Raw genomic sequence first — 10,589 nt, forward strand, 5'->3', positions numbered from 1 at the left:
CACCGAAATCTTCCTCTTTATTTTTCACTAAAGATACCTTATTTCTCTTGAAAGGTCATTGAACCAACATCCATTTACCATAACTGTTTTTTCCCTCATCATTAATCGTTTTAGAATTATCATCAATTCCTTTGGTCCTCTCAAATTTGTTGACGGCAGTCCTACCCCCACAAGCATACTCCCTAACGACTGTGTCACCGTATTCACCTCATCTCCGTTATCTGCACTCTCAGTTGTATGTGTCATTGTTGTTACAGCAAGCTCCACACATTATTCAAGATTATGACCAAACTTCCCACATTGGAAACAAATTGCATGAAGGTCCTTAAATTCTATGTCCAGTTTATAACTTTTAACATAAAAGCGTGGTACAAGGGGTTTCTCCAAGTCCAATTCAACACAGATCCTGGCAAATTTCTCACGATACTGCAAAGACGTTAATCTATCTACCTTCAAATACTTCCCCAAAGTATCACCTATTCTTTCCAGAAAGACATCATTATAAAGTTCGATAGGAAGACATTATATACAGTGGCGGAGCCAGAAAAATTATAAAGCCTGGGCAAAAATTTAAAGATAGCAAATTCACCGTTATTGTTGTTAGTCTAATATGTAGCATTGTTACTGAGTTCATCACCTCTAATGCTGCTACTGCCACCCTTCTTGTCCCACTTCTTTATCACATAGCAGGAACTATGCATGTGCACCCTCTTATTCTTATAATCCCTGGAGGAATAGCAACCGAGTTTGCTTTCTGGCTTCCAACTTCAACACCATCAAATGTAGTTGGCTTTGCCACTGGACACATAGAAATTAAAGACATGTTCAAAGTTGGCGTACCACTCAAAGTTGTTGGGATTGTTGTGCTGTCTCTTCTCATGCCATCACTGGGTGAATTGCCTACAATCTCTGTTCTAGTAAACAAATGCTTTGAGAAAATCATTTGGTTGAAAGGAATTCTATCGTTTTAAGTTTTGCTGTTGCAGGAACTATTGTTTTTGGAACAAACAATGATACTCACAATAAGGGACATCATTGACGAAGGAAAACTCTTGGTTGCTAGGAAATTGATTTTTTCTCCAATTAATTTTTGTATTTTAGCACGAATGCGCTGATTTCTGTCCTAAATCTATTTATGCATTATCTTAATTCTTAATTAATATTTATTTAAAAGAAGATTATGGCCCTCTTAAAAAAAAGAATTGTAGTGATCCCGGCCCTTTATTTAAATTTCGTGTGTTTCGTGTCGTGTTTTTTACTTAATAATTTTTAGGTGGGTTTGGTAGTTATCCTATACATGTACGAGTTATAAAAAGTAAACTTAGAAGTAGAAAATAGGTGTATTTGGTAAAACTATGCAGGTATAAATATTTTTTTAATAATTGAATTTATGATTTTCTCATTGTGCTGTATATTTATGAAATAATAGCTTATATAGGTAATTGAAGATGTGACTAAAAATTTACTAAATAAATTTTAGTATATTGGATTTTGAATTGATTATAAACTTATGTTTTAAAGTTAATTGTTATTAAATTTGTAACAAATTCACCCACTCACCTTAATATTTGTAGGATTTAATTAGAGATTGACGTGCAACTATGTTTTTTATATTATAAATTGTTACCAGCTTTGATTCCTTAACACACTATTTAACGTTTTAAAAAAGCGGGGACAGGAACGCGTGTTTCAGCCGCAATATCTAGGAAGCAGAAGGGCAAACATGCGCTAGCCCAAACGAGAATACTCAGGACAAGCCCGTTAACCGCGTTTTTCCAATGCTATAAATAGCAGCAACAACCAGCCCCATCCCTTGCGACACAAATTTAGGATCCAGCGTTTGATTCAAAATGAGACACCACTGTCTCCTTCTCCTCTCCCTCGTCTTGGTCTCCTACGCTGCCCGACGGTCGGAATCTGCGCTGGGCGGCTGGAGCCCCATCAAGGACGTGAACGACAGCCACGTGGCGGAGATCGCGAACTACGCGGTGAGCGAGTACGACAAGCGTTCTGGGGCAAAGCTGACGCTGGTCAAGGTATCAAAGGGCGAGACTCAGGTCGTGGCCGGCACCAACTACCGCCTGGTCCTCAAGGTCAAGAATGGATCCACCACGGCCAGTTACCAAGCCACCGTGCTGGAGAAGCCTTGGCTCCATTTCAGGAATCCCACTTCCTTCAAACCCCTTCGTTCTTAGATCCATACTTTCTCTCTCTCTCTCTCTTTCTCTGTTATCAACTACACATTCTCATGTGTGTCTTGTCCTGCTTTTCTCAATAAAATTGGGGACCCCGAAGAAGTGGTGTTTTCTGATATGAATTTGGGCCAGAGCCTGGGCAATTGCCCAGGGTAACCGGGCCTTGAAACCGCCTATGATTATATACGAATCCATACCACCACATTCTTCATTTTTTTCAGCGTTCATAAAAGAAATTATCTCCAACATTCGCACAATTTTTTTTACTTCTCTCGATTCTTTGATGACAACATGATCGTGATTTCTCTAGCAATATGCTAGATCAGGGACTAGATTATGTCCTGATTTTGAATCATGCTAGGTGTCATTTTTAAAAATATACCTAAAGTCATGCTAATTTGTATTTTAACGTGATTATAAACAATTCAACTAAAAATCGACATGCACTAAGATTATCATCACATTAATATCTACTCATTGAATAAAGTAATTTGCACAAATAATTTGTTTATAATAAATCCAAAATTTCCACAACAAATGTGAGACTAAAAAAAATCTAAGAAAAAAAGTGATGAATACTCATTCCTTTATAACTGATTAGATTTTTTTTAGGAAAAATTATTAGATCAATCATTATAACATTAACATCAATAAAAACTATAAATTGTCAAATGATAATTAACAAAACAACAGATGCGATTACTTATATTTTATTATCCATAATTAGTAATTATATGTCACATAGTCAAGAGTAGTATCATTAAATTTAAGAGACTTTAGAATTCTAATTCTTGAATTGGAGGAGAAATATTTTAGACTACATGTAATTTACAATAAATTATTTAATAGGCTGTCCCAATATAGTTATCATTGATATATGAGAACCATAATCTAACCAAAAAAATATTCATAATTTAGATTATTGTTTTTAATGATACACACACATAATATATACTAAAAATATTGTTTACAATAAACTATAAATTTATACAAAAAATTATAATTTTTCTATATTTTAATTAAAACACAATAGAAAATGTGTTATATTTCTATTTTTATTAAAAATAATTATTTCTATATTTTGTCATATGTCTCGCTCAATTAGTTAAGCAATGTATATAAATTGTAGTAAAACTTGTGATATCCGTCTTCAATTGTTACGGATATAATCTATAGTCTATACATACAAGAATATTTTCTATAAAAAAAAATGTTGACACGTGGCATTCTCTAGAGTTATAAACAATTAATTTGTTGTTAATTTTAAATTAAAAATTAAAAATTAAAAATTAATTAATAACTATTAACTCAAATCACTAATTGTATATTAATCTATACTTTTAAATCATTTTTGGATTTCATTGATAGGGCCCTTAATTTGTACACCTAATTTGATCAATTTATATGTGTCTAATAAATTTCTGAATCCATAAACATTTTCGGAGTTTATGTGGCAAAAACAAATTTACTTCTCAAGCTTTATATATTATTGTTAATAATATAAAATATATAATGTTAAATAAAAGAATTCGTATAATATTTTCAAATTATAAATTAATTTAAGATTATCAAATTTACTAGATAGTGGTTTGAATGCATATTTTAATAATAAAAATCAATATATATACATTTATTTAATAAAAATTACGTAAACTATTCATATACATATTTTATTACATTGGAAAAAAAAATGTATTGATTGTTGAATTTAGTAAATATTTTGAATAGACAAGTTATAATAAGGAAATAATTAACTAATAATTAATGATAATGATTATATTTTATTACCGAAATTAATTTCTAATTATTGTGCTTTTAAAACGGAAATAAGAACTGTAGTGCACCTGTGCAATATCTTGAGATAAAAATCTTTTATTTCCTGAGCGTAAGCCTATTATGTGTAACATGATTGAGATAATTTTTATTTATAAATAATGATCAATTTTTCTCTTTCTCAATGTAAATTTTATCTCCGTCAACTTTGAACCTAGCTCATTTTTCCTTAAGAATTTTGCCATCATTCTATCACAATCATGTTAGGGAGAATGACAAACTACGTACATTGCTTAGACAAAGAATTCGTATCAGCTGGATTTTCTAATGAAGGTATAACATAGGTAATAATGTAAAGTCTCTCTCGCTTCCTGTATTTCTCCTCTATTGGCTTATGTGTTCCTGCAACTTTTATTGCTGTCACGGGAATGCTAAAACTCCTATTTAAAGCATTCCACGGAGACCAACAGATACACAACAAAAATTTATAACTCTTAGTATTTTTCAAAATCATGATTAAGGAATTCAAAAATAAAATAAAGATAGTTAAAAAATTCTCTTTTTTATTTTAATTAGTACCAGTAGTTATGATTAGAATATTGGTTAAGATATTAATTAATAAATAAAATATACTTACTTAAATTAAATACTCTTAAATTAATTGTTTAAGTAATTAAGAGTTGAGTCCTTTATCTTTTTTTTCAAGTCATCTCTCATCAAATATATCAACTAAAAATGTAAAGAGCAGAACTAAATGTAATAAATATTATATTATTAAAATAAATAAATTATTATATATTAAGTATGTCACACTAATTTATTTTTAAGTTTTTCATTCCTCCCTATTCTTTAAATTTATTGAATCTCAATTTTAATTTGAATTTTAAAATTTGATACATTATATCAATTTGATAGACATACAGATCATATGTATTTATTTAAATAATTTGTTGCCATAATTTTCTCCTAAATAATTTGTTGCCATAATTTGTTGCTTAGGTGTAACATAAATGGGAAAATCAAAATTCTGATACTTAAAAATTAGCCGTTGGCCTTAATATGTTAAGCTCCTTTAGCTCGTAAGAAATCAAGTACTTGAATACTTGAACCATGAACACACACTCACACAGCATCATTTTCAAAATATGACATCAACATAAAATTTGTAAAATGATAACACTAAAATACTATATGTAAAAATTATTTTAAAAATAAAATAAAAATCCTTGAAAAAAGAAATTTAAAGAGGAAAACCTATACAATAAACATGAGAATAATATATTTTTTGAGGAGTATAATTTCAAGGGGGGAATAAATAGACACTGCCTGAACTTTACCTCCTTGTGAAGAAGTCACCTTAAACTTTAGATACAAGTGAGGCCCTTAAGCTTTCCAAAAATTGCAATAAATCCTTTTTGTCTACACGCCCAATAGATCTATAAGCAAAGCATAAAAACAGGCATGCAAGCAATTAAACAAGCAAAACATATGGCAGTAATAATAAAACAGTCACGTGAGGCAGCATTGGTGTCAATCTTGCTCCCAAAAACATAAATATGGATACACGCGAGATGAGGCAGAATCACCCCTCTTCTCCATGATTTCAGAAGGCATCCTGCAGCTTGTCCAGAAAATACCAAAAACCTCCCTCCTTGCTAGTTTTCGTCAGGCTCTATCCCGTTACATCTGCGGGAAATTCAAGGTCATTCGCTCGACAAGGGAAAGGAATGATTACAATGAACATGGCAATTCACACCATTAAAAACCAAACCGTTCATGGAAATTAAAAAAAAAATCCCATTACACTAGCTCTCCTTTTTTTTTCAGAACAAAAAAAAAACATTTAGCTTAAATTTATAACACTCCACCTTGGTTCAATCACAAAATTACATAGATGGAGAGGGAATTTCACATGGAAAGCCTCAAACATTAACAAATCAAGAGAGAAAAAAAACTAAAATTTCAGAGAGGCCATAATCTGAAAACACCAGTAGATCAAAAACATGAACACCGGAGAGATTCTCATCTCACCATAAACTCATAAAAACCACTGCCACCAAAGAGAAAAAATCATTTAACTAGCAAAAAGAAAGAAAGAAAGAAAAGCAGACACATAAAAACAAACCATAATGAATACATTTTTTTTCTCTCAAGATAGCCAAAAAAATTCGCACCTTCTGAATTTCAACACACCCTCGCTAGCACAAAAACTTCTCCTCCACAAAATTCAGCATGCTCCTCATCCAGAACAAAGAGAAACAGACAAAAAAAAAAACAAATCTCTCAAACGCTCACAGCATAGGAATTTCAGAAACCAGAGATCCCACGCTTCTTGCCGATACTGTGGTTGTATGGATGAGGGTTTGAAGGGTGCGGAGGAGGAGGGTGGTTTTCTTGAGGCGGGGTTCGACGGGGGAGAGAGGGAGGGCGGTTAGGGTTTTCTTGATGACAGAATCGAGGACAGAACTGCGGAGGAGGAACTCCATGACCTTTCGGTGGTGTAGCCGCAGGAGGAGTGGTTATTGGAGGTGTAGCCATCGGAGCTGGAGTTGCAGCTTTAGATGGAGGAGATGCTACCATGGGAGATGAAACGGTGGGAATCAAAGGAGAGAAAACTGCTTAGGGTTTCAAAATTGAATGAGCGAGAGTGTCACAAACATATAATAAAATGGGAGACAAAAGGACACTTATTTCTAAGACGGTTTTTTAAAACCCGTCCAAGAACGTCTAAAAGGATAACCTTCTAAGACGTTTTTTGCCCAACCGTCTTTGTTGAAAAATTATATATTTACAAAATTGCCATTACTAATAAACTAAGACGGTTCTTGGGGACCAAATTCTCACTACTACAATTTATTGATTTAACATCGTAAACTTAATATCAACTTTTTTAAAAACCGATGTTAGCATCAACTAGTTAACATCGGTTTTGAAAAACCGATGTTAACTTTAGAAAGTTAACATTGATTTTTTAAAACACCGATGTTGACATCAACTAGTTAACATCGGTTATGTTTAAAAAATCGATGTTGTCTCATTCATAAGTTAAAACCCCGAAAATCCATTTCCCTCCCCCCCCATACGATCAGTTACCAAAACCCTTTCTCCCTTTCTTCCTCATCGCTCAGGCTATTTGTCCCCCTCACTCAAGCTGCCATTCCTGTAACGACCCGCCTCGTCGCTACGGTATCCACACTCTCATATTCGATAATTTCAATTTTTATAAAAAGAGCTCCCTTAATTTTTTGATTATGAAAATAGAAGTGATTTTGTCACAACATAAATTCGTCCAACAACACGCCATTACTTAAGTGAATATGCATAATTACATAGAAACAATAATTCGGTATATGTCATACACATAACGAAAATTAAATATGTTCATATATATATAATTAAAATTCCAGTTTTACATCTTTAACTCAACAAAATAAAACTTAAAAACCAACTACGAAGGAGTTGATTATAAAACACAACTCTCTCCCAAAATAACGCCAACGTCATCACGTCGGCTGGACGGCTCCTCACCAGAATCTTACTCCCTACACCCTGCCACTGTCATTCTGCTCCCACGAACAAGGTTCGTGATCATCACAGGTATCAACCACACGATACAAAATTGCAAGGGTGAGTTTATTATAAAAGAACCAATACCAATTCCAAATAACCACAATTAGCAAGGAACATGGGCAAACATGATAAGCATACACAACAATCATTATTCAACACTCATATCCAACAAATATTCATCATTCACATCCAACAATTACTCATCATTCATCCATGGACCCAATCAAGACTGCACAGAATGATACATGCACCTAACTCAACACTCAGATGCAATGTGGTACGTACCAACAACAACCAAACCTTAGGAAATAGCCTAAGCGTGTCCACATGACACTCTCACTTAGGGAACTGTGCTGAGTTTGTCGAGACCACCCGGTTGTGCACGTAACAGCCCCCCTCCCATAGGTGATCAGCCTGGGAGCCCAAAGGTGTTCCCTACCAGGTGACAGCCCCCTAGTACAAAGTACACTTGGCCACAGTTACTCTATTTCCTGTGTCGTATGAGCTATGATCACGGCTAAAAGTAAGTGCCAAAGACCATGGACCAATTAAAGCACCTAAGCATCCCCTCATAAATGCTTAGATTCTCTAACCACGCTAGTTACCCACGTCTGGGCCATCCGACAAGGTCAGCGCACTCTACCCCCCCATGACATACACTTCATACGACGTATGATCGTGGCCAAAAGCTAGTGCCAAAGACCCTGGAAGGTCAGTGCAAAGTGCCCCCCACGATCATACACAACATCCAACGTATGAACGTGGCCAAAAGCTAGTGCCAAAGACCCTGAAAGGTCAGTGCACAGTGCCCCCCACGAACATACACAACATGCACATGCCAATGCATTTCCAACATCAATCAAAAAATCGTATTTCCATGTCATTCACAACATAAATATCATCTCATCTCAATGACATTATCAACAACAACAACAACCTCATTTCATATTCACATATTCATCAATAATAAAAATTCATGTTGACATGGTCTTTATTAACAACATCATCTCAAATCAATATCATCATAATTATCATTATCATCACATATCAATTAAAATCCTCAATAGCAACATCAACAACAATTCAAACAAACACAACAATATCATTTCCACACGCACGGTCTTCAAACAACATATTTCAAACAACCAAAACAATATCATTCATCACAATACATACATACATATATATATATATATATATATATATATATATATATATATATATATATTGCATCCCATTAGTTAAAACGTAATTTTCTTTGAAGAAAAATCAGTATGCAACAGGGACAGGCAAATATCCTCATAGCTAGGTTCCCTGACCCTAACTATGGTGTTAAAACGGTAAATTTTATAATAAACTCCCCTTACCTATCGTGTGCTACCCCACGGATTCCTCGTCACATCACTTGAAGATTCCTTTTTGTCCTTGCTCGTCAATTCCACACAAGCCTCTACCGTGCCAAAACGAAGGAGACTTAGTATGGATTTCAAAAAACAAAGCTAGTAACCGTGCTCTGGGTCAAACACCCACATCACTACATGAAAGAGCTGAGAGTATTTCGGGTTTTACAAAGGAATGTAATTTGGAAATTCCGACCACGCCAATGTGACCGGGGTTCAGTGTAGATTACGAAAATAACATGCATTTCATGAAAGGATAACGTTTACAAAGTCTCTTTCTCTAAGGTTTTCCAAAGGAAGCATAAGACATGCAATGGCGGTTCCAAAGTCAGAAAAGATGCAAAGACAAGATGAAACTAACAAGAAACAAGCATAGAACCATGGTTACCTCGAAAGAAAACGAAAGATCAGATTAGGGTTTTCGTTCTCTACCGAAACCGCAAGCCAAGTTGGAAATTCTGTTTCGGTTGAAGGGTTCCTCTCGGTGTGGGTTTTCAATGGAGAACAATGATGGTTTGTGGTGGCTAATGGTGGATGTGGGTGATGGAGAAAGTACTTGGAACTTTAGAAATGGATTTGGAAGAAAGAAAGAAGAAGAAATGGCATTTTTCCTAAGCTACAAGAAAGCAAAGGCTGAAATGCTTAAATAAGAGATGCTCTCGGGAACGGAAGCTTCTAGCATACTCCAGATATTTTCTCAAAGATCCCAACGATTAAATCATGGTAAAGTGTCTTGTGAAGTTGAAAACCAAATTTCTATAAGATCCAACGGTTAAAGAAGGCTGGGCAGCGTTTCTACCGAGGCAGCTTCATGTACTTTTCTCTAGAAGCTTCATTAAGAGGCTTCCTCCAGAAGCTTCATTAAGAGGCTTCGAGCACACTACAGACATCTTCTAAAAGATCCCAACGGTCAGATAATGGAAAAGTGTCTTGTGGAGTTGTAGACCAAATTTTGAGAAGATCCAACGGTTAACAAACGCTGGGCATCGTTTTTACCGAGACAGCTCCATGTAGCTTTCTCTAGAAGCTTCATTAAGAGGCTTCCTCCAGAAGCTTCCTCGTGGCTTCTTTGAGAAGCTTTCTCAACAAGCTTCTTTGAGAAGCTAGATCCTTATCTATCCACACCCCTCTATTAACTAAATTAATTTCCTTAAAAATAATTACGGATGAAAATAACGCAACAAATAATCAAACATCAAACATAATTACTAATAATATATAGATATATATATATATATATATATATATATATATATATATATATATATATATATATATATATATATATATATATATATATATATCAGGGTGTTACAATTCCCGTTTGAGTTGGAGTTCGTGTTGGAGTTGGAGTTGGAGTTCGAGTTGGAGTTCACACCAGTTCCCGTTGGAGTTCGAGTTCATGTTCGAGTTGGAGTTCGAGTTTGCACCAGTTCCCATTCGAGTTCGTGTTCATGAGTGTCGCGATTTAGGTATGTGGGCAAACTTTCTTTTTCTCTACTCTCTGGTCATAAATCGTGTTGAGATTTCCCCCATTCTAGAGTGTGAGTGAGCACCTTGCTTCGAGTGGCGTCTGCTTCTTTCTTTGTTTGAATGGTTTTCATTGCAAGCTGCCTTTCTGATTGTTGCTACAAATTTTAAGCAATGCGCA

At 34.6% G+C, this 10,589-nt stretch overlaps 1 protein-coding gene across 1 annotated transcript; it reads left to right on the top strand.

Moving 5' to 3' along the window:
- The first annotated feature begins 1,756 nt into the window (after positions 1-1,756).
- LOC100789292 (cysteine proteinase inhibitor 1) lies at positions 1,757-2,195 on the top strand. The gene has a single exon (XM_003535075.5). It carries the CDS (start codon positions 1,851-1,853, stop codon positions 2,193-2,195), a length of 345 nt encoding a protein of 114 aa, XP_003535123.1. The 5' UTR covers positions 1,757-1,850.
- Positions 2,196-10,589: the final 8,394 nt, after the last annotated feature.

Source organism: Glycine max, chromosome 9 (assembly GCF_000004515.6).
Source record: "Glycine max cultivar Williams 82 chromosome 9, Glycine_max_v4.0, whole genome shotgun sequence".
Taxonomy (NCBI): Eukaryota; Viridiplantae; Streptophyta; class Magnoliopsida; order Fabales; family Fabaceae; genus Glycine; species Glycine max.

Coding starts and splice junctions, on each gene's coding strand:
- LOC100789292 (XM_003535075.5), top strand. CDS start 1,851: ATGAGACACCACTGTCTCCTTCTCCTCTCCCTCGTCTTGGTCTCCTAC.